General features: G+C 35.5%; 1 protein-coding gene across 6 annotated transcripts; it reads left to right on the forward strand.

Annotated features, from left to right (window-relative positions):
• Positions 1-1070: 1070 nt before the first annotated feature.
• LOC115440424 (phosphoinositide 3-kinase adapter protein 1) lies at positions 1071-24569 on the forward strand. 6 transcript variants are annotated; one of them, XM_030164714.2, is made up of 15 exons: positions 1071-1306; positions 9803-10106; positions 10296-10543; positions 18170-18287; positions 18553-18779; positions 18864-19030; positions 19109-19253; positions 19551-19702; positions 19890-20022; positions 20248-20444; positions 20539-21382; positions 21474-21551; positions 21640-21737; positions 22513-22652; positions 22875-23113. In XM_030164714.2, exons 1-15 carry the CDS (start codon positions 1303-1305, stop codon positions 23032-23034), a joined length of 3015 nt encoding a protein of 1004 aa, XP_030020574.1. In that variant the 5' UTR covers positions 1071-1302; the 3' UTR covers positions 23035-23113. The 6 variants fall into 6 exon arrangements, with proteins under 6 accessions (XP_030020574.1, XP_030020570.1, XP_030020571.1 ...); XM_030164710.2 differs by lacking the exon at positions 1071-1306 and adding an exon at positions 7288-7514 and having other exon boundaries at positions 22875-24569; XM_030164711.2 differs by lacking the exon at positions 1071-1306 and adding an exon at positions 7288-7514 and having other exon boundaries at positions 20254-20444.
• The last annotated feature ends 77 nt before the right edge of the window (positions 24570-24646 follow it).

A 24646-nucleotide genomic window follows, 5' to 3' on the forward strand; every position in this document is an offset into this window, starting at 1 on the left:
AGGAACAAAGCAATAGAATTTTTTGTTGTTGCCTAATTTATAAGCACCCTAATTTACAAGGTTTAAATTACACGATTTTCTACATCCAAAACAGCGAGTATGAATGTAAAACTTGCTCAGTCCTCAAAAGTTAATATTAAAAGCCATCAACGTCGCTGAGATGTAGGTATTGTGATGGAAGTACTAAGTTATATGATAAAATTTTACACGTAACGGGTGCATCCGTGGCAGTCTTGCTCTCAGTGATGGGGCAGATAAACATTATGAACATTTTATAGGTCCTAACACCGATACGGGGTTTCAATGTAAATGCATGGTGTATAGTGTCTAGTACCTATATATGTAGCCGTAAGTTTTAATATACATTCAGTCTGAAAGTCAACAATAAATAGTGTTTTTGAGTGTGTTTTTATACGAAATACCATTATATCAGGACGCGGTAGCCATGAATCCTCCATTATATCTGTCTCAAGTTTTTAAACTACAAATCTACTGATAAACAATTGTAGACAGCTCATGTAGAGCTGGTTACTTATAATTAAAGGGAAAGACTACTATGGTCTAAAGTATCATGGTCATACTTTCTAGCATACCGAAGACTGCTTCATATTGAAAAGATTTTTGAAAGAAGACGAAGCTGCAGCTTAAATATGATAGTTCAAAAAAAGTATACGAGAGCGAGAAATCCCCGAAAATAATTATTTTCTATTCAATTATAGACTCTATCGTGCGGAAAACCTTGTTATGTTAATCACACTATAAATCTACTATAAATTAAGTACCTAATTGAACACCGCCTGCATAACAATAATATAACTTTATACACTCAAATGTTTAATTCATTAATGATACCTATTTTCATACCTTTATATCAATCACATCAAGGCAAACAAAAGGGTTAATACATATAGCTGAGCGCTGGCGAAGTATCTGGAGGTGAAAATCAGCACGACGGCACAAACATGAAGGCTGACGACATTGCATATTCTGTGCATGCTCTAGACATTGGCGTCTCATCGCGCTTTTGCATCAAAAATAGCCACTGAAGACGCGCTAAAACGAAGTTTACGCGCCGCTCACCGACCGCCACGGCCGTGCGTCGGTCGTGCGCCCGTACTCCGTGCTACGTCTCGTGCCATGCGAGGACACCAACATTGATACGATTAATGTGTGCTTTTCGCGAGTGGTGTATGAATTTGAAACAAGCCCTGTTATGTTTTATCGTCGGTAGTGCTGTCAACGAACGAGGCGTACAAAGATCTCCCATCTTTGGCAGCGGAAGTAGCGGCGGATGTCCCGGCAATGGGTGAGCAGTAGCATATGAATGCTTAACAACAATGCTCACAGCTTCGTTCCCACATTTTCTATTCGAACCGTGTCTCTGCCGAAAGTTTGTCAACCTTTAATTTTTTGTTTAGATTCATTTGTAATTCCCTAGGCAGATTTTGTTTTGTCGCCTATGTTACGTAGGTAGGCAAGAATAATGTGCTACACTGAAGCGGAATATCATATGAGATCAAAAACAAAACCCTTCTGTCATGGCTAATAGTATAAATCTATTGATTTATGAACTGTCCGTGAGCAAGTGAGAAATTTAGCTTCCTAAACCAAGTAACTAATAATTCACTCATACAAAGGTTGTCAAGAAACATGCCTAAAGCATCGTGTGATTTAAGTAGTACATCAACGTTACACTAACCAACCAATTTAATCTAATATTAATTCACTAGACTATTTTTAAAATTAGAATTGATGATGAATTGATTTTATAATGATTAGCAGTCTAACTCGACAATGTGTGCTCTGTGAGGCACTGGGTCAAACTTTATGCTCAATAGCTATTTTTGTTTTTATTTTATTTTTTTTATTTAGATTAGTTTTAGTTGGTCCAAATTTTACTGTTACAGTTATTATTGAATTTTTTTATGTTTATCTGTAAGTATTGTTTGATTGATTTCATAGTAATTATTATCAAACTCGTCTGTATGTTATATCTAATATTTAATTGATAGAGTATAAACCGGGCATGAGTTATTTACGTATGACAACCTTATGAATATCACATTTACTACGTAAGCAAATAGAGTGTTTTTTAGGGTAGGGGAATACAAATGAGTAGGCAGTTCTTTTGACCACAGCAAGAAGCTAAAAATTTTCCTACCATAAACAAGACTTGAGAATAAATATTTACACCAATATAAATATAAATAGAACAGCAACTATATAATGGTAAACAAACGTACAAGGCATGTACACTAGCCATATAAAGTGTGTACTTATCACACCGTGTCATCTAATATGTAAAATTTGATTTCGATTTAATTAATTAACGTAGCGTAGTGGATGTGTGACATTGACAGTACCAAGTACTGTTAGACGTGCCAAATGCTTCTACCTACGGCTACGGATACGGACCTATGAGCCGTACTTATTCAAACAAGGCACCAATTATATTTTTATTATTCATTGTGCGTAGCGGGATGGGCTAAATTAAGTTCAGGTAACGACTTAATGACTAAGTTTGAAAAACAAGTTAATTTATTACGATCAACACGTGCGTGGTGTTTACCCACTTACGACTCTTGGTATTCGTGCATTTTTATTGCTCATTATTGTCGCTGCAGAGATCACAGATAACATTTATTTATAAATTTAATTCGACACGGACGCCATGTAGCAGTATTAGAAACTATACATTATATCAGCTTTAAATTTTGTGACTGTATATTTATATATATTTTTGTTAATCCGAGCTTTTATTTGACGACATAACGGTAAAATTACGAGCAAACACTTGGTGGGATTTTCTGACATGATTAGCCTAGGACTGTATTTCCCCTAAGGATTGACGTCAGACATGCGGCGGACGGTAAAACTGTGCACTCGAAAGTAAATATTACACATTGAATTATAGAAAATGCTACAATATACAGAAGTGGATGTCACAAAATACTCCAGAAAGACATAATCTAATGGTTTTATACGTCCTACAAAGGTAGAGTGTCGTCTTCATCACAACCTGTATGACATATTTCGCTGACCACCCAATTATTTTCCTGCGCTCTATGCGTAATATTTATTTTATTATTATTCTGAATATCTAAATCTTGATGGAATTGTACATACTTATCACCGGGATTAAATAAAAGGCTTGATTCCATATTCGTTTTCGTGTGCCAACATTCTTAAACCATAAAGTTATTTATCCCCCATTAGGGCACACCTATATCTTCTATATAATACCTTAGGAAATCAGGAGAAGTTGAATACCAGCGTTGCTTGGAACTACTGTCCAGTGTGTTTACAGTTCAGCACAAACTGAGACTGTTCTTATTACCTTTTCACGTGATCTATTTTGTTTATAATAGCATAATATAATAGGTTCAGTAAACACTTTTTAGTATAAAGTCCAGAATTATTTTATGGGTATTTTTTTAGTTTGTTTTCATTCATAACGTAGTTGCCGCGATGCTACGCGTATAAAAGTTAGTTGATGTACTTACTACTTTAATATAGAAGAAAGTTTTTTTTTTATTATCTATTACATACAAAGCATGGACCACAAAACGTACGTTTCAGAGATATGTATAGTTTCTGAACAGACGACCCACACTCATTTTTAAGTGCATCTGGATATTGTTTCTTTAGTCGGCCAACGAACCACGAATTGGGGTTTATTACGAGTTCTGCATATACCTGGTTACTGCCAGACGTCTCACTGGTTTGTATCAGTATTTAGAAATTAATTTTATAACAATAGATGCAACTTGCCACGATTTAGTTAACCCAGATACATGAAAGAACTGTTTATTTTTACTTGACCAGTTGTGTTCTCGTAATGTCTTCGTACTTCCTACAAACTTCTTTAGAAAGGTTTGTGCCTTTTATTCTTTTTAGTACACTGTTTTGTAATAAGTCGTTGTTATGCAAGAATGGTTTCGTGATTAGCTTTGTAGAGGTTCGTTAATTAATACCTTGGGCACTCAGGCCTTAGATTAATTTTCTATTGTTTCGGACATAAAGATCTCGAAACAACATACGATTTGAAATGTATATTATTATAAATTGTTTTAAGCCTTATACGTGTTGAATATTTATTATATCTCCTTTTTAAACCAACTTCCCAAAAAGAAGGAGGTTATTATAACTTAATATATTATGTACAAAATATGATGAGTATATAATATACACCGTATTTTAAAGATAAAAATGCCCGAATGAATTTTAAATTACAGCTGTCAACTATGGACTTAATATTGCACTCAATACATCGTATTCCATCCTCTAATTGATTAAACACAAACGGAAACATTCAATTGTAATCTTTAGACATGGGTCCATCATATTCGATATAAAGCCGATTTTGATGTGTGAGGCGGGTGAAGCAAATATTGATTTATCCCTCGTCAGTCAGCTTTATATATCGAAGTTCATCCAACCTACTGGATTTTAACATTGTTATAAATAGATTAACTATTCAGTAATTTACTTTATAGATTTTAGATGATAGCTATTAAAATTTACTTTCAAGCAACTTTCGTGCAACTACTTTAAAGTTATATTGATAGTTTTCTGTACCGTTAAAAATAGTAGATTTTTTTAAAATTGATGTCGGTGCCGTTCGCAGTAACATTTAAGATAATAGGCAGGGCTAGAACCACAATCATATATCAATAGGTACATAAAGTAATGAATCTAGTGTTTTGTAAGAATAACAACAAATCATATAATTGCTTTATACATTGTAATAAATCGCGATATTTTACAAGTTTGACAGTTAATTATATACAAAATGAGTTTCAGAATTTACTCGTCTACCATCCCAACTAAAGTAATTTCAGCTTTAAAATAATCTCTCTTCGCGTTCATTCGGCACTAACGCTTAGAGTTTCTACAGAACGCTCCCGTTCACAAATATTGATCACTTAATTAAACTAAGCAAGCTAAATTAGTTTGGTACAAATTAAGATTTTGTACCGTGGCTCGGTTTAAGATGTACCGCGATGACTAATGAGGGATTTTAATCACGCGATCCGCGGTGGCAAAGTAAGCATGCGCTTTGCAAAAATAAACGTGTTGCATTCCGCGAATACATCGCGGATTTTGAACTCAAATTTATTTATTTTGTACGCATGACTAATAATACTCTATCAAATGTTTATTCTCAATGTCGTTGGCAGATAGCGTAATTTTATTTTGAAGTAGAGGAAGCTCCCCGACATGTCCCCGAAAGTGGTAGTCCTCACTAGCCGTGAATGTTACTAGAATTTTAGATACGTTGAATATCTACTATACAAGAAAACAGCGAGCAAGATATTAGCGCTCTTTTAAGAACCTACGACGGGACTTTATGATATTTTTATGTTCATTAAAACGTTTTAGTGACGTGTATCGACGCTATGTCGGGGCTACAATGTGACGCCACCGACATCCTAAACCAAAGCTATGGATATAAATAACAGACACAAACCTATTACTAAAATAATTTTATTTGAATAACTTTCAGTAATAAAACTATGGCTCTGTGAGACTGTGAAGTTCCAGTGCCTTCATTGATCACGGCGGTACAAAAGTGAGCTTTGTTTTACAACAGATGCAAGTAAACACAGTCCGCCCGACATCTGGCGTTTTTTTTTTTGCTTCGACAACTGCGGGGTCAATTCTTAAAACTTAAGACGTACTCGAACGATAAGTAATTTGGACTGATTATACGGCATCGTTGATCGTACGAGGTTGGAAAAAGATATCATGAATCGTTGCAGTGTAATATGACATATATTGAATTTTTTAGGCATAGATCTGTATAATTGGCGTTGAATGTTAATCTTCTTGTCTACAATTAAAAATTTTATAATGTGACTTTAGACCACATAAAAATATGAAGATAACATTTCACTTATTGAAATAAAAATGTTTTACGGCTTTTGTCGCGGTTTTTATGTTATAATTTTCTCGTCTCGAAGACTTTGAAGCCTTCATTTCACTTATTACGCCTTCCTTCTCCATAACAAAGAATATTCAAAGTGAAGATGCTCGTACATTGATGCCTAACTCTTCGACCTTGGTCTTTGAACAATGAACGATTAGTATTCAATAAAATATGTACTTCACACTGATGAGGCTGTATTTAGCTCTATAAAAGCAGATTGATTCAAATATCGATGTTTAAAACACGATGAATGTCGTGTGTTTTTGTCAAACTCGAATACTTTTAATAATAGAACGTCACGTCACAGTTCTCATTTTTCGTATGGCCCGAATGAGAAGTGGAGATTGTAATTGTATTACCGACGTTGTCATGCACGACTGCGTCGCCACTTTTATTTTACCACGTCTGTTCTGAAATTGCTGCAATCCTCATATTGAATATGTATTTCAGCTCCTCAAATATACATTTTAGTATACCTACCTACTTTTCGAATTAGTGCATAATGTTGTACAAACACTCAAAAATTGTGTTCAGATTCTGTTCATACTTATATCTGTACCAGCAATAGAAGAGTATAATCGAAATTGTTCATCCATTCCGAGTTCAATTCATAATTACCGCACAAGATTAGTACATTCACAAGTACATTTGGTGTGGTTATAATTAGAAAATTCCATTCAACGGTTGATTTGTGTATGCGGCGTCGGATGGCTTCCGTAGAGTATCCTGGGTCGGTGCCGCTCCAGGACGTACCAATATGAATGAAAGTCAACATTGTGCCGGATTTATTTACAAACATTGACGCCTAGCGTGTGCCACCGAAACACCCGCCGCCAGCGACACCACGCCAAAAACGTAAACACTTAAAATTAAATTTGGACCCAACCCGAGCTCCCCGTTTATGAGGGTACCTATTTTTTTGTTTATGGTGTACACGGAGCTTTGCAGTATACCTTAACTGGCTTAGTGAGATTATAACGTGCATAATATTGTGGACTTTAACTATTGTTTTATTATTAACAACAAAATTAATTAACAGCATCTTAAACTGAAAATAACATACATCATATTATACATTAAGTATAACGAGGTTTACAATAAAGGAAATGTAGTTCAACGTATCCTGTTTACTCCGAAATGAAACATAATTAATATTTGAGAAATTATAGAATGTAGAACACTATAGGCAGGGTAGATCATCGAAGAACAACAGGTTGTTATCGTCTATTAATCAATAGAACAAATAAACAAATCTTCATGTGTCCGACATTAGTCGATCGCATATGTAGTGCGTTTCATAAAGCTCGGGGTGCGGGCGGGACGTTTCCTGCGCGCGCGTGCTAAGAAAGCTTCGTTTCCTCGTGAAAGGCACGCACGTGTGTGGTGCCTCGGTCCCACCTGCGCGAGCGCCGCCGCGCCGTACAACCGCCGTAGAGCCGCACCGCCATAGCCGGGATAGTGGATACAGCGTCGCAAGCGCAGAGCCCGCCGCGCGCCCGACCTGATGTGTTGTGTTTAGTGCACATGTTCGGATGATCGAAAAATAAAATGGGACCGCAATTCGATTACTGTCTACGTGCCACTAGTGAGTTGCCTATACTTATACGATGTTTGTTGTGTAAACTTATTATAAAAGTTTAGAATTCGTCGGCCGCTCGCGACGCGCCCTATATCAAACTTTTGTAATTTCCCTCCTGGCTTTGACTAAAAGTTATTTGATTTTCTTCATAATTTATTTAGACCCGGTGTATTGAAAAGTTATTAACGATATTGCAGAATGTCAGGAAAAATAGTAGGTACGTATACGTATCTGTGACTTGCTAACAAGATTTCTGTAATAAGTTAGTACCAACATTAAACATTAACAAATACAACCAATGAGGTACATATAATATATTATAATTCAAGACAAAAGATGTGCACGATTGTATACATCTTTTATCTTATGTAAATATTGTGCGTGGGTAAATATTATGTGTCCATATTTTTCAATGGTTGTCACCTTGTCAGATAACCGAATAATATTAGACCAACTATCGAGAGATATAGATATCTATCGATTGCAAACTTTTCAATTTGTTTAACGATATTTGTAAGATAAAAATGGAGTAACAATAAATATATCTCGATTTCCTTTCAAATTGTATTCTAATATGAATATTGTAAATGAGACTACGAACAATATAATTTATGTGTGAGTGTACTCTTACGTAGTCTAAATAATTAATTACTTTACTTGTTTTATATGTACGTATATCAATTATGTTCAAGTTTTAATATATTTCACATGCTCTGTTGTTATCCTTTTGAGTAATATTGTTTTCTACATGTGATATAGCAAAATAGAGGTACAACCATTTGTACAACCTGATTGATTCATACTAGTTTTCCCGACTATCACGAAAAAGAGAAATAAGTATATCAAACACCCTTTGCAACTTATTTTCCGATGTAGATAATTAAGATGACGGTATAGTTTATTTTACATTTTACAACCTGGGTTATATATATAGACAAATATATAGTCATGCACAATGTTAATACAATCGTGACTAAATTATGAATACAAACATTTCCTCCGATTTTTCTTGGTTTCCACAAATATTTTATACAACTCTTAGATGTTTGTTTTAATGTATGAATCCAGTGCTATGTAAGTTTTGGTACTAGGAATATAAAAATTAGTCACTCGGTCGAATTCTAAAAACAAAACCAACAAAATCTTTTAAATGTTTTCCAAGAATTGCGATTGAATCATTAATCAAGACATAATGTTTATCATTGTAATGGATTCTCACACACGGTAACGTATTTAATTGAACATAATCTGCTCTTTATACAGTTATTTGTGTCATTAACAACCATAAACGAAGTATTTTAGCTAATGATTACCGTAAAACCCGGTAAAGTAGCCGCGTTCGTTCATAATTGGTCAATAACGTGGGATAATATTATAACAAAATTGTGCATAAAAATGAGTGGACCACAAGTGGGGCTGTATTGTTGTTTTTGTCCTTGCCATATGTTAAGGGACACCATTAACCGTCCCAAGCCCCTGAAATGACCCGAATATAATACTGGCACATGCGGGTAGCGTTCACAAAAACTACCACGTATGCGCTTTGTTCGTACTTCGTAAGAGATAAATATCCACAATTCTTGGGCATTCGCTATACAATTCACTGGACATATTTAGTTGGAAATACTCTCCTCATTCTTTTAACGTCCATCTGTAGTCTCAGTATCGAATATTTTAAGATGAATTCATCAGCCTCGTTCCTTGTTTACCTAGTTAGTATTTAGAATGCGTTAATATCAAAACCGTGTTGTATTGATTAGCATGAAAAGTAAGTCACAATAAAAAATAGTTTTCTTATATTCATAGTGTTTATATCTGAATAAACAATTTTGTCAATAACCAAAATGCATTCCAAAATGTCACTAACACTTACTCCAATATTATGGATTAGTAAATATTTACTACATTTACGGTTGCATACAATATCACATTACGTAGTAGCACACAAAACGTAGGCGTGTTACAATATTGAACTAACCTAAATCTTTAATACAAATGTTCTTACGTTCCTCGTTTCTAAATCGACTGGAGGCTAGACAAACAGTTTATCTTACCCTAAGTAGTATATGTATGTGGGGTAGACAATGGGCGAAGATTGCTTTCAATTCGCATTTTCCGGCTTTCAAAAGTAGGTTGGTCCACTCGGTCCGCAGTAGTAATGGAGAGCTGTTCATTGGCGTTATTGAATAATACCCGTGTGGCGTGCGACTCGAGCAGACCTATGACCCTGGGTATTATTCTACGCACATTTAATTTTTAGTACAAACAATACTTTAATAAAACCTACGTTTCAGATAACCCATCGTACTTCGCGTTTCCGAACAAGGACGTTCCAGATGGCACAGAGTCTCACAGCTCTACATCAGAGCCTTGTTCGAGGTCAGCGCCGAGCCGTGTGTGGACTGACAACTTACGTCCGCTAGGCTCGCCTCGACGCCGGGAGCCAGAGAGTCCGAGGCGAAAGGAATTCAGGGCCTTATTGCGCTCACTATCCGCGAGAGAACCCGAAAAAGCAGAAGCATTTCTAAAGGGTCAGCCGCGGCCAGGCGACTGCGCTCCTGGAGATATGAGACACACCTTTACTGCCCCGCGAATGAAGTAAGTACCAACGTATTTGTACGTCCGAAAATGTATATCTTAGTCGTTAATCATTTATAGACAGATGTCTCATGCTAAATAAAACCGTTTCATTAACGCGCCCACGCTGTATTTACTTCGTTCTATATAAAACAGCTTTGATCAGTTTAAAGTATTTGAAATTGTAGCATTTTCTTCTTAATTGTTTAGGAAGGGCAAAAATAACGCAACAATGGCCTCGCCGGAGGGTATATCAGAGCGTGAAGAGGTGTTTTATACTATCCCGCTGCAGGGAAGACGAAGGCACTCGGTGGGAGGGTACCTGGCGACCGGTGGTGCGGGGACGGGAGAAGTCACGTCTGTGCCTAGTGAAGTACCGAGAATGCCGCCGCCGCGCTTCAATCACACCGAAGATGAAGGTGTTAAGCGACGAAAACCAAGAAATTTCTCTTTTAAAGGTAAATAGCATTTAATTTTTTTCCCATAACACATGCATTTTGTAATAAACGGCTGGCAAAAGAACAAGTGGGCAACGTGAGATTAAGTGATTCTAGCTGCCTCTTAAAATTTACAATTCACGGGCACCTATAAACATTAAAATCAAGATAGTGTTTGACGATCTAGCTACCTAGTTTATCTTAAGACGCGGCAACGAAACTGCTACTTACCGTCAGTTTTCTCCGAGATATTAGCAACTGAAGGTGTTGACAAAATGTATGTTTTTTTGGCGCTAGTCAATAATTTTAATTTGTATGCACGCTAAAATACGTTAATTAACATAATATGGTTGTACAAGACAGGAAGACAAATGTTAAAAAATACAATTTTATGTATTCCAGTATTCTATTATTTATCTAGTATCGCTATGTTTCCTATCCATAATAAATGGAATTCATTAAAAGTTAAACGTTTTCATTGTTTCTAGATTTTTATTTTGAAATAAAAGACACTCCATAATGCTCACATATGTATATTCTCCTATTAGGCACATAAACTCTACGTAAACGACTTCACAATATTTAAATAATAAATCTGGTGTTTTATTATAATTGTAATTTTAAACCCAATATTTCTTAATTTCAACAAAATAACCTTAAAAGTATTTCCAATATACATACACATAACTTAAAAACTGATCAATAGGACAGATAGTTCTGCAAACATATCAAACAATTCTCAAAATGAAATCTGTAAATCAAACGCAACGTTATTTGTTCGGGAACGTTACATATCGTTTATCTTGGAGGAAACATACGTAGTAAAATCTAATAATAAGTAATAATCACATACATGGAAATGAAGACTTATGATAAACGACCGTAAACAAGTCAATACAGACGTAGGACAGATAGCCGGGAACGTTGCACCCGCGTCGCCCTTAGACCCTATCAGATAGCGATGAACGCACAAATGCATTGTCCGAAATGTCTTATAAACGCTCTATGAGCGGCACTTTGATATTAATTGCAACTATCTTATTTAACCTTTACACTTAATTATCGTACTTCTTATTATTCAAATTTTTATTGTTGTTGTAATAGTTAAAGAAATCAAAGATTCCGCTCATCATTAATAGCACATTACATCACTAACGAAAGGCTCTACATTTATCGAGATTGACAAAAGCTTATCAATTCAGGAACCGTAATGATTCGCCGATTAGGCGTATCTAGGGAACGAGTAATGAATACAATTGGGACGTGATTAGTGTTTACGGAATCGTATTTGGTGTCCGATAACGTCTTTGGCATATTGACACTGGAGCCCAAATTTGTTTGGCGAGATTAGGCGCGAGGGATGGGCGAGGTGGCGAGGTAGTCTAGTGGCTAGTGTGCGGCTGGCAACGTTGCGATTATCATTGTCGTGGGGTTTTAGTATGCGAAGTGCGTGCGCGTGCGTCGCCGCCTGACGCCACTGCGAACAGTCGCCTGGCGCGCCGAGTTCGTCGCCGCTCGCCGGTTGCCGGTCGCGGTGCACATGATCGCAAACAGAGAACCGACACTAGTCCCTGCCACACTTCTCAGGACTCGAGTATTATTCCGTGCGCTTTCTAGTGCTCGCCTGCAGTTTAGTGCAATGACAATCGTTTAGTTCGAAAACGTGTTTACGGACGGTTTCCTTCTCCATTACTCTTACTTTGTCAACGAGGATATAAAAACGAAGTAATGGCTGATAATAGTGAGTTATTACATTTTATTTTGGAACTTTTGTTGTATGATTTGTCTTTGTGTTATTTTTATTTATTAATAAAACGTCTTACTCTTTACCTATACCAGTAGTGTAGGACGGCAATGTTTTCATGCTTAATTTCTTAAATTTAATAACATTTAATTGCTTATAATTATATTTTTCCGCAGTTTTATTTCCATAAAGTTTTGATTTAAAATATTAATTATTATTTTAGACCATACATACAAAATGTATTAACAATGGATGACTGGATATTCGATAAGTGCTTTTTGGGTAATATATTATAGATTTAAACATGTTTTGTTCTATATACTCTTTAGTCATAGAAACCTGTTATTTAAAGTACTAAGAAAATAATAACTGCATAAATATAATATTAATTATAATAATGCATTGTCCTATTATACGTTTAAAGTCCTTTTGCGTGCATGTAATACACCATTGTCTTCGCTGTCGACGTCTTCAGTGCCCTTCACAAAGCTAAACATTTTACGAACTTACGTCATTTGTCATTCGGCCATGTCCAAGCCAGGCCAAAATCAATGTCAAAGGCAACCCATACAGCGCTGCCAAAATAGGTTTACCGTTGCAAAACAACATTTGAAAGATATTAGGCGGTATGACTACGTAAATTAAGGTTGAATTCGATAAGCCGGGCCGCATTTCGTATCTGTGGCGTTCGGCCGTGCACATTACCTATGCAGGGTAGGATGTATGACTGAATAAACATATTTTAATTTACATGCATCGAAGCGACTGCCGTAATGTACTCGCGTTGGGAATGTAAATGGGCAAACGCCTCATATAACTTGAATTCTATATTCTTTGTACGGAATAGGTGCACAGATTATTTTTATCAGCAGTGTGTGGTCTAAATCGGCAACTTCTATCAAAGAGATTTCAAATAAATAAACGGGCAGTAGGTACTATGGGTGTGTTAAAACTTTTAATAAGTTCGTATGAGTGATTCTTGGGAGAAATTATTTGTTTATTAAAAGGTTGAAGATATTACAAATAGTACTGAAGCCGTACAGAGGAACGAGAGAAAGTTGAAATGAAATCATACTTGAAATCAAACCCACCGCATAGCTTATCTAAGAAGATCATAGATAAAGTAATCATTTATGGTTATTTTTATTAAAACTAATAAGTTGTCAAATTATCACTTCGTGGTTAGAATTTATAACTTTGTTTATACAATGGTATTGTTTGCCTTATCAGCATAGTTATGCCTTCAGACATGTGAGAAAAGGAACCACGACTCTTATCGCATCTGACCGCATTCAAGGCAGTATTTATACGTAATTTACCGGATTTATTATTTTTATTATCGATGTAAGTGAGAACAATACGTAATTTTACCGAGAATTATCAGTTCTATATATAATACCCGAGACAGCTTTATATTTTGTAACGAATCACAATTGATCCATGTGTCATATTACTTCAAGCATCGTCTTAAAATAGTTTTAATTTAAAGTTGTAACAAATGAGTCATAGAACGCCACGAGGATCCTTTATTTAAAGCGTTGTTTGTGGTCACTTAAGTATGCTCATCCTAACTCCAAACGAACGCGTCTTAACGGAGAGTCTAAATTAAAACAGATTCCTTAATTTGCATGACCGTGCTGTGTCAGTTCGTACTGACGCTCTGCCTAAAACCAGAGTTATTAATGATGTTACTCTGACTCAACGGTGTAAAATATGGAAACAAAAATTACTGTATAATTGGTTAAAAATATGATTTACCATTCCCAAGATGACAGAAGTGGAAGAAAAATATGTTTATTTAGACAATTAATCATTCGTGCTCGGGTTTTGGCGACGTTTAATTTATTAAAAATGTTACTTACATGTTTTATTCGTAATCGGTTATTCTTAAACAAGGACCAACCTCATGGACTGTATATTGTAAAATGATTAACGTCTTAATTTATGGTATGGTTTTACATATAATTAAAAACACCCTTATTTAACAGAATTGGCGTATGTTAACGCGTTATAATCTATGCACAATATATAGGTTTATTATTTTTTAGAGTATTTTACAAAACCATGGTATGTTTCTTAAAGTACATACATTTATTTGTCAATGCCAGTTTCAATTTAATTTGTAAGATCTTTTTAGCTTTAGCTCGATAACTAAAGGTCATTCATTATTCATGCAGTCTCCTATCAATTCGCAGAAACATTGGCTTTAAAAATAGAACACTTTATTGAATACGTTTATTTATTCTTGGCAAAGTTATATCACACTTCTTTCTTCCCCAATTATGTACAACATATTTTTACACAACCATAAACTTACCTAATAATGTTATAATACTTATATTTTCTTAATAAATTTTAGTGCTGTATGCATGAACAAGCAAACGAAAATACATGGTATCTATTAAAATGATACAAGCTTTATTAATAAAACACAATATTATGCATATTATATGCGCGTGTAAAATCTTAAATAAAATAAAAAAAATGGCCGATGGAAAAAATGAGGGCGTTTTATCTTGAAGTTATTATAAGCTTAATTGGAGTAAAACTAAAAACAATAAAAAAATATTTATTGAGTATTTATTCACAATATCATTAGTACTACTTCAGAGTACATAACATAAATAAGGAACTTTAATGCTTATTCTATGTTATCATAGTAAATAATCTATAGTTATATTTCATATTTTGTGATGATTAACTAACAATTCCGACTTACCTGCCAAGCGACTACGTTATACTGATAAATATATGACCCGTCAGTCCGGGCAGATCAAAGCCAAGCGGGCCATTCAACTGAAAACGAAGACCGCAGTGAACTCTCGCTGCGGGGCCCGGCAAAGATACGATGCTATCTACTACCTACCCACTGCTCTTGTTTCAAGCGTCTTGTCTATAAAGTTTAAGACTTATTAATAATTAAACTATTGACGTTCTAAGCTTTACATTTTTAAACTAAGTTAACCTAAAATACTAACTCGACATATTGTATTTTAATTATATATACCTAATAGGTATTTTCCTTAAAATTTTGTTTCCGTTTGTTGCTGCAATAACTACGTATAAGATATATGTATACGTATAGCTTTATTTAATATTTTAGATAGATCAAAGAACGTTGCATAGTAATGTAAGTGCACATAGCAACTAGATGTATCATTGTGCTCCGTTGTTTAACTGCTGTATTTAATCGGCCATAGTTATTCCGGGCGACGCTGATAGACGTTTGTCTATTTAGGAAACGGATATTACATTTAGTCGAGTCTTCATTTGGCGGCAGAGGTGGATAAGTATAAACCGTATAGTTTCCGGCGCGCGCGCGGTGCATAGCATATTTTGTAAGCAGCCGATGCGTATGCGCGCCGATGGCTGCTATAAAAATTTTAACAACCGACGTATGTTTTCATTCATGTGTTAGAACATGAATAAGTATGTTTTTAGGACATTTTTTTGTTATTGGTTTCACTTACGCAAGTATTCATAATATATTTTTTTTTCAATAATAAGTCCCTTTAATTATAAATAGATTCACTTTAATTTCGAGTACCCATATGCATTTCATAGCTATGTTTAAATGCATAAAGCGCATTAATCAATTGACGAAGTTAATTGATTTCAAGTGTCCATTTAGTTGAGTCTGCATAAGCAAGATTAGTTGAGTTCGCTGGCATTTTCACTCACGTATGCAGTTATGTAGTTAGTCGTGTTGCTCTATTTTAACTGCATTCATGAAAGTCTCAATGCGTATTCTAAGTATATCCTTCTCTGCGGCAAGATAAAAGAAAATTTTTAAGCACTTTTTTATTCAAACTGATTTTATTTTATTTATAGCTAAGGTTCTAAATAGTTTTAAATGAAAAGATCAAGTACAATATGTCGACTTCTATCTCTAAGCTGAAAATAGTTTAGAATGCAGATTTCTCTATCTCCGAGATAATATATTATGTGAATATACGCAACATACGATGTTTACATGAATCCGGCGGCAAACGCGTGTAAGCTTTATGATGCGCCTCCGTGAACTTCGCTCCAGCCAATGACCCCCATCCGATATCAAGTGAACGACATCGTTCATGCCTTGATTATCCCTTGACAACACTTCCTTTCAACGTTAGGCATTTTATCAGAGCTTATGATGTTCTAAATTTACGGATATGACAGATGATCTCCCGTCCATGGTATCGTGTGAACAGAGAACCTTGTTCCTTTGCCTTAAGTCGGCTTTGCTGTATTAATTTAGGGACAAAGTTTTTAGCGTTATGAATTTGCATTGAAATAATATGTACTTGATATGGAATTTCACTGCCAAAAGTTGGCAAAATGCAAAGTATCACATGATTGCGAGCAATTACTGGCTTTACCTTATAATATTCAATGTAGAAGGAATCATAACTGGGGAGAGGAAACTACTAAATATACTAATTAACAATATGAAGTAAGCAAGAACCGGCCATTATCGTGAAGATGACACAAAAAATTCTCACTTTCACTTGTCTTTACCAACAATAAATAATATATTCAAAAATAAAGTCAATCTGCATGCTTAGAGAGGCTCTACAATTTCAAAACACCGAGTTTTTATAAAGAAAAATATATACAAAGTAGCTCAAAGATAGTATAAAGATTAATGTACTAATCTATACTATTATATAAAGCTGAAGAGTTTGTTTGTTTGTTTGTTTGAACGCGCTAATCTCAGGAACTACCGGTCCAAACCGAAAAATTCTTTTTGCGTTGGATAGCCCTTTGTTCGTGGAGTGCTATAGGCTATATATCATCACGCTATATCCAATAGGAGCGGAGCAGTAATAGCTAATCTCAGGAACTACCGGTCCAAAATGAAAAATTCTTTTTGCGTTGGATAGCCCTTTGTTCGTGGTGTACTATAGGCTATATATCATCACGCTATACCCAATAGGAGCGGAGCAGTAATGGCTAATCTCAGGAACTACCGGTCCAAACTGAAAAATTCTTTTTGCATTGGATAGCCCTTTGTTCGTAGAGTGCTATAGGCTATATATCATCACGCTATACCCAATAGGAGCGGAGCAGTAATGGCTAATCTCAGGAACTACCGGTCCAAACTGAAAAAATCTTTTTGCGTTGGATAGCCCTTTGTTCGTGGAGTGCTATAGACTATATATCATCACGCTATATTCAATAGGAGCGGAGCAGTAATGGCTAATCTCAGGAATTACCGATTCGAACTGAAAAATTCTTTTTGTTTTGAATAGTCCTTTGTTTGTGGAGTTTTCAAAGTTATATATCAACACGCTATGACCAATAGGAGCGGAGCAGTAATGGCTAATCTCAGGAACTACCGGTTTCAACTGAAAAAATCGTTTTGTGTTGGATAGCCCTTTATTTGTGGACCGCTATAAGCTATATATCATCACGCTATGACCAATAGGAGCGGAGCAGTAATGGCTAATCTCAGGAACTACCGGTTTGAACTTAAAAAAATCTTTTTGTGTTGGATAGCCCTTTGTTGCTGGAGTGCTATAGGCTATATATCATCACGCTATGACCAATAGGAGCGGAGCAGTAATGAAACATGTTGCATAAACGGGGTAAATTATTAGTTTGGAGAGCTTCCGTTGCCTGCGCTGCGTAAACGGTTAAAGTTATGCAACAATGATGTATGACGGGATTGTTTTACTTAAAAAGTTCTAAAAAATATATTATAAAACAAAGTCCCCCGCTGCATCTGTCTGTCTGAACGTGTTAAACTCAAAAACTACCCAACGTATTAAGATGAAATTTGGTATGGAGACAGTTTGAGACCCTGAGAAGAACATAGGCTCCCGGGAAACTACTACTTTTGTAACGGAAAACTTTAGCCTGAAAAACTTTATAACGCGGGCGGAGCCGCGGGCATAAGCTATATAAAATATTTGTTTCAGAAATGGAAGATATAGCAATACTCTGGAGCTCCGGCTCTCCGGAGAGTGCTCTGTGGTCCGACTACCTGGTGACAAGTTTCGATAAAATTATGTCGCAAAGAGCCAGGCATCATTACAGGTAAAGTGCATTTCTGACAGGTTATAGATTAAAACAAGTTTGTATGCATGTATCATGCGCAATAGCATTACCTACTACTTTTCAAGATAAAAAACTATATATTTAACGTGCTAGATGGAAAACTTATATAGAGTTAAGTATGTATGCGACTAGACCGCTTAATATTCTTAGTTTTTTCTACTTTTGGGTTATGGCTTCTTCTTGTTATAAATATATGAGTCACTTAAATCGAACACTTTGATTACACATGGCATTTGCTTTCCAGAGTTACACCTGTCACTGCAGAAGAATTATTGTCCTCCGACGGGCAAGAAAAAATTGATAAACTAGCTAAAGCCCAGCTACAAATTGTGATTCTCTGCCCGAATCTCGCAACCAAAATGTCAGATTTAAAGAGAGAACTCAACTGTGAGAGCCTTTTTAAAAATGACAAGATTCTGGTAATGCTTCTCGGCGTAGAAAAGAGCCATGCTATTTCGAATCACTGTGAAGGTAATGATATATTTATAAGCATAAGCATAATATCATTTCTATTTATTTTTTGCGAGGTGACTACAATACTATTTTCCGTTTTAGACTTTCCGAATATAGACCAATGGCAAATGATGTCCGTTCGCGAAAAGGACACTTCATTCGTAGATACATTCCTCACAGCAGCAGTTGGTATCCTGAGGACCAAAGATTGTAAAGACACAGCTACTGACAGAACAAGTTTCTCCATTGTTCCAAAGAAAGTTAAAATCGTAAGTAGGACTTACATCTAAATAAATGTTATCCAAATTATGACACGAACTCATTAGGTACTATTTATTTGCACACAGGGACAAAGCCGGGTGATAGCACTCCTTAACGACCCCATTAGAGACGAAGATAGCATTAAGATAATGGTCGACAAAAAAGGCGAAGTTATACACATACCGACATTCAAAAAGAGGAATCCGTACACAATACAATTTGATATACCAGGTAAGCGTGTGAAAATGAATTAAGTATTAGTAGTTAAGTACTTGTAACTTAAGATATTTGTTTTATACCTATTTCCTGAGGGGTTTCATTCCTAAAACTAATTTTCATTTGGTGATAATTACATTCTTTTTCTTCATTTATGTAGTTTCCGTTACATCTATAATTTGCCCAACCATGACTTGGTTTTCTGCAACAAGTTCCACCATTCGGCATTGAATAACAAGCCATGAATACTGACCATATATTAAATAAAATCCTAAATTTAAGACACTTAATTTTATTTGTTCATACCTACAGAATCCTGTTTGGAAGTCTCGATGTTGGTGTGGGTCCGTGTGAGCAAAAACGGTCAGTCCCTCGGGCGTCGGCAGATTAAATGCGAAAGTAGACTGCGAGAACTGGATCAACTGCTCAGAGCTTCCGACCATCCATTAGAGTTCATGTGTCAGGTACTTGAAGTTTTTACCCTAATGTACCTTTTTGGGCGAATTATATTTTTGATTTGGCTTCTATAAAATTTGCGGTTTTTTATTTCAATCTATTAACCCGAATATTGATTATTTCTATACTTTCTTATGTACTTACTTGGTGCAATTTCATTTAAACATATTCTATGGGAAAATAACCTTGTTCCAGACACTAGGATTTAAAACTACTAGCAAAGAGCAATTGGACAGTTGGATGTTGAATGCGTTCCAAAAGAATATCCCACCACATTTCAATCTTTTGTCTTCCACCGAACAATTCAACCCAAAAGCAGATGTCTCCAGTAAGTACCTTTTTTAATTATTATTTGTTTAGTCATTTTCTATAGGAGAAATCTTATAAGCGTTGTAACGACTAATTGATTATTTTGTTAAAATATAGTAGGCATGCTATTACCGGACCTACAATATAATGTTAAATCATACGGTTTCCAGATCATGTTAAAATTACTCACTAACCTATATAATAGAGATAGTTTATTGGAATAGGATTTTAATATGGAATTGAGTTGTAGGTGGTGAAGAATACCCAACACTCCTGCATTGGGCGGCCCGGTTCGGCCTAGAACGTGTGTGTTGGCAACTGTTGGAATGTCCCGGAGGCGGAGCAGCTGTTGCTATGCGGAATGTACGCCATCGAACCCCCGCCGATCTCGCACGTGATCACAAGCACTATCGACTCGCTGATATGCTCTCTGACCATTTGGTAAGTGATCTGTGAAACATTACTTAGTAAATAAATGGGTACATTTAAAGTGGTCTTAATTGTTGTTATAACTATCGTATCTCGTTTGTTCCAGAAAATAAATGAGTTTTCCAATATGTATTATTACTTGAAAAATATGTCAGATAATGATAAGGACGACAATAAGGATGAAATTAAAAAAGAAATGTCGCGCAGTGTGGACGCTTGTGATACGGTCGATGCTCCTACACGAGCTGGAAGCGTGCAGAATGGAGAACCTGCAACTGATCCATTCAGTGAGGCTTGTACACAAAACTTAGAAGAGACGCGGGAAATCAACGATAATATTGAAAAGAATTTGAGACCGTCTCTGAAACTGCCAAAGGTTAAGGAACAATTCTATCAAAACGAGTTTCCCCATCGCGACGACACAGATGACAGAATCCAACAAGCTCTAGAACATGATTATTTAGTTCAGCCATCTAATATAAAAGTGGAAAGTCCTAAATTTAGACCAAACAATTTATACGCAAATAGTTCTCGTTTGATGCCACAACAGCCTGAAATTTTCTTATATTCACCCACCGAAGAAGCTAAAACATTCAATATTGACACTCCTACTAGCGATATAAGTCAGATTAATTTAAGTACCAAAGATATACGTAATAGTGGTAGCTTGAAATCTGGTAAAGAGACCTGCCCCCTAACAGGTCAAGAGGAATTAGCTGAAATAATTAATGATTTCAAAAATAATGTATTCACCATATCTGAAGTTGAGAAACTCGTGATGGAATGGAGAAACAGAAATGAAACACAACAATCTTTGAAGGAAAAGCAAGAACAGTTGAACAAAATGCGTGAGGAGTACGATAAGATTCAACAGAAAATAAAAGACAATATGAAAAGACCAACACCCTTCGAAAGGGTTAAGAAAATGTTTTCTAAAAGCAAAAGCAAACGTAAGTTGCTATAATAATAATATACCTACTATGCAAACACTAGTACACTCTCTTGCTCTTATTTTTCTATTGACATGTCTTTAAATTTCAGACCATCACGACAACAACAATACCGGCACAATAGAAAAGAGGAATGGCAATACACGACCAAACAGCAGTTTAAGTGACAGTAAGTAATATGGGCTTAATTTTGTACTTACACTTTTATTTCAATAGTATTATGTGTCATAAATCATAATACTGTTTTTATGTCATAGGTTCATCGTCGTCGGGTCGTTTGAGCACTGTAAGCGGCGGAAGCGTCGCCGAGACCAATAGCGTCCAGTCAGAGAACGATGACAAAGCCAGATCAATCGTGAGTAACATTCTATATTGTACTATCGATGTGGCCAGCGGGATCTAAACAATATAGGTATATTTAAAAAAAAAACTTTATTGGGCATCTTTTCAAATTTATATACATTTTTAGGACCCGTGTACAAATTTCAAACTCAGTTTCTCGTTTAAATATTACGTTGTCTATCAATTAATATTTGTTTTAATGAATGTTATGATAATACTTTATACTTCCTATACATATTGGTAATTATTTATTGGCAATAAGAAATCTTAAAAATAAATTTGTAGAATATCGCATTAGTGTAACCGTCGTGACTGAAGTGCTATAGTCTGCACCGTGAAGATTTTTCGATTCGAGAACACGTCTGGTATAATGCGATAGGCTCGTCTTTGAACGCAAGATTGATGTGCGGAACCCAGCGTAACTTATAAAATGGGCTAACCACAATGGAAAAGATAACTACGTACTGGCCGCACGCGAACGGTTTCCATTTCCGGTTGGATAGACGGGAGTAATCAAGCTGACCTAATTGTTCGTTGCGGGCTTTCTGCTATGAAAAAATTCGGGCGCTCGTAAAGCTGTAGTTTAAAATCTACTTAACATGGTGTTAGTTTAGTGAATTCTACAGCGTCATAATATGTAATTTAGCGAAAATACCATAAGCTAAATTAGGTTGCAGTATAGGCAGAGATGGTTATTAAGAAAAAAAAACAAACAAACATGACAATATTAATATATGCTTATTGCTTATGCAAAACAATTATGTTATCACTTATTATTTACTTTTTAGATATCTGCGAGTACGTTGACAATGCATTCTGCTTGTGATGGCGACAGCAAAATGGATGACTACTTAATCCCACCACCGCCGCGTCCTCTCAACGGATGTCCGCAGTTTACTACTTTCGGACATCCTAAACATGATAATAGGTTGGTACCTACATAATTTACTATATGAGTTTCGTATTTAATAACGAAAAAACCTCTTTATAAGATTTTTTACACGGAACGTCACTATTGCACCTGTGGGTGAGGTGACGTCTAGAGTCGAACGAGAGATGATTATCGATTATCGCCAGTTGAAATAACTATGCCACCTCGAACATGACAGTTGTCTAAATCTGGCGTTTTTCTTATAAAACATATTTGTAGGGGTCACCACATGGCAACAATCGTGGAGCGCGAGGCGTCGGCGTCGCGCGAGGCGCTGGACGGCGACGCGGAGGCGCCCGGCGGCACGCACCTGCGCCTCAGCTTCACGCGCGACCGCGACGCACACTTGTACATCAACGTCTCTCCCACTCATTCTTAAAAAAGCCATTATAGTCAACAATGTATAAAGCATATAATTAAGATAGTAATGCATAGCATAAAGTCGATTTATTCTTGGCATTTGATAATGCGTGAAAGTGCCTATTGGTAACAAATCTAGAGTTATCAATGCATAAATCATAAAGCATATCAGAATCCTACAGTCAGCAGTATAACTAAGGCGATAAATACTTGACAGCTGGCAATGGTTGAAAGTAACAATTCTGAAGATACTGGTAAATAGTTGGCAAAGATGGACAGCTCTCGTTAATCGATTTAATCACGAAGAATATTATATCAGTTCCAATTTATGCCGACTGCCAAAAGAGGCAAGAGATAAATGAAATTATCTAGTTGTATATTTTTTACTTTATATAGCGTTTATTGCGACATAAATTGAATGTATACGGTTTTTGGGCAAGCTTTATCTACATAATATTAGTATAATTATGAAAAGAGATACTAGAAGTACCTTCGTAATGGCGGAAAGTAACAATAAACAAGCCCATGTGTCCAGAAAGGTATAAGCAAACGTAAAAGAAATGTACTCGAACACCAAGCATATCATCGTCCTAGGATGAAATAGAGTACAAATCCACCGCCACACTGCAAATTACAACGTCTGGCATTTTGTGGCTAATGAAAACTCATAAATAATACACCAATACTCTGGTTTGACCTTGGAAATGCTCCCTCAGACTTTCCATACTAGTGGCTTATACGCCGTTATAACACGATGGTGAAGACTTGCTACTTTAAAACCTGTATGTAGGTTATTACTCGATTTATGAACATTACCAGGTGCATTATTTACCCATGCATATTTGATAAAACCACTCGGTATATTATATGAGGAATTATGGATTGTATAACTAATGGGAACATGTCAAAAGCGTATGAGATAAATAATTAAAAATATTTTTTGTTAACAGGATCTTGTCAATAAGACTTTCATTCACATTTATAGAAAAACATGTGGTAATTTTTGCTAATTGTAGCATTTTTAACTATACCTAACTTCTGTTAACATAGTTGTCATACCTGTTACCTAAAATCGATTCCTCAGGATCGATTTAAATCGATAAAAAATCGATATCAAGAACATTTTTATGATACGCGGTGTTTTTCCTTCAACGTTACGTGTGACTGTTCCCTTTAGAAAACGAATGAAGACTGAAAAGATATTTTTGTAAATACTTTGTAAATTGTATAGTTTTGTATACATTTAGATGCATGCCCTTATTTATTATAATATTGTCATTTATGTTTATGGAATATACGTAATTTTTAAACAGTACAAAATAAACTCATTAACATTTATTTAGTAAAAATTAACTATGCATTTAATATAATTAGATTTCATAATTATGTAATAATTAGTAGCTACGCGAAACTCTAAAGGATCTGAGACCACCTCAAAGGAGTCCGCAATATTATAGATTTATTTTATAATCTTTTGTACTGAAATACTCTTCTGCATTTATTGTAAGTTCACATGATATATTTATAATTAAAATAATAAACATTTAAACTGATTTTGGCCATTCATTATTTCTGTTACTTTCCTATAAACGAATGCAATAATAATCATTCGATGATATTATTACAACACC

The sequence above is a fragment of the Manduca sexta genome, chromosome 24 (genome assembly GCF_014839805.1).
Source record: "Manduca sexta isolate Smith_Timp_Sample1 chromosome 24, JHU_Msex_v1.0, whole genome shotgun sequence".
NCBI classification, from domain to species: Eukaryota; Metazoa; Arthropoda; class Insecta; order Lepidoptera; family Sphingidae; genus Manduca; species Manduca sexta.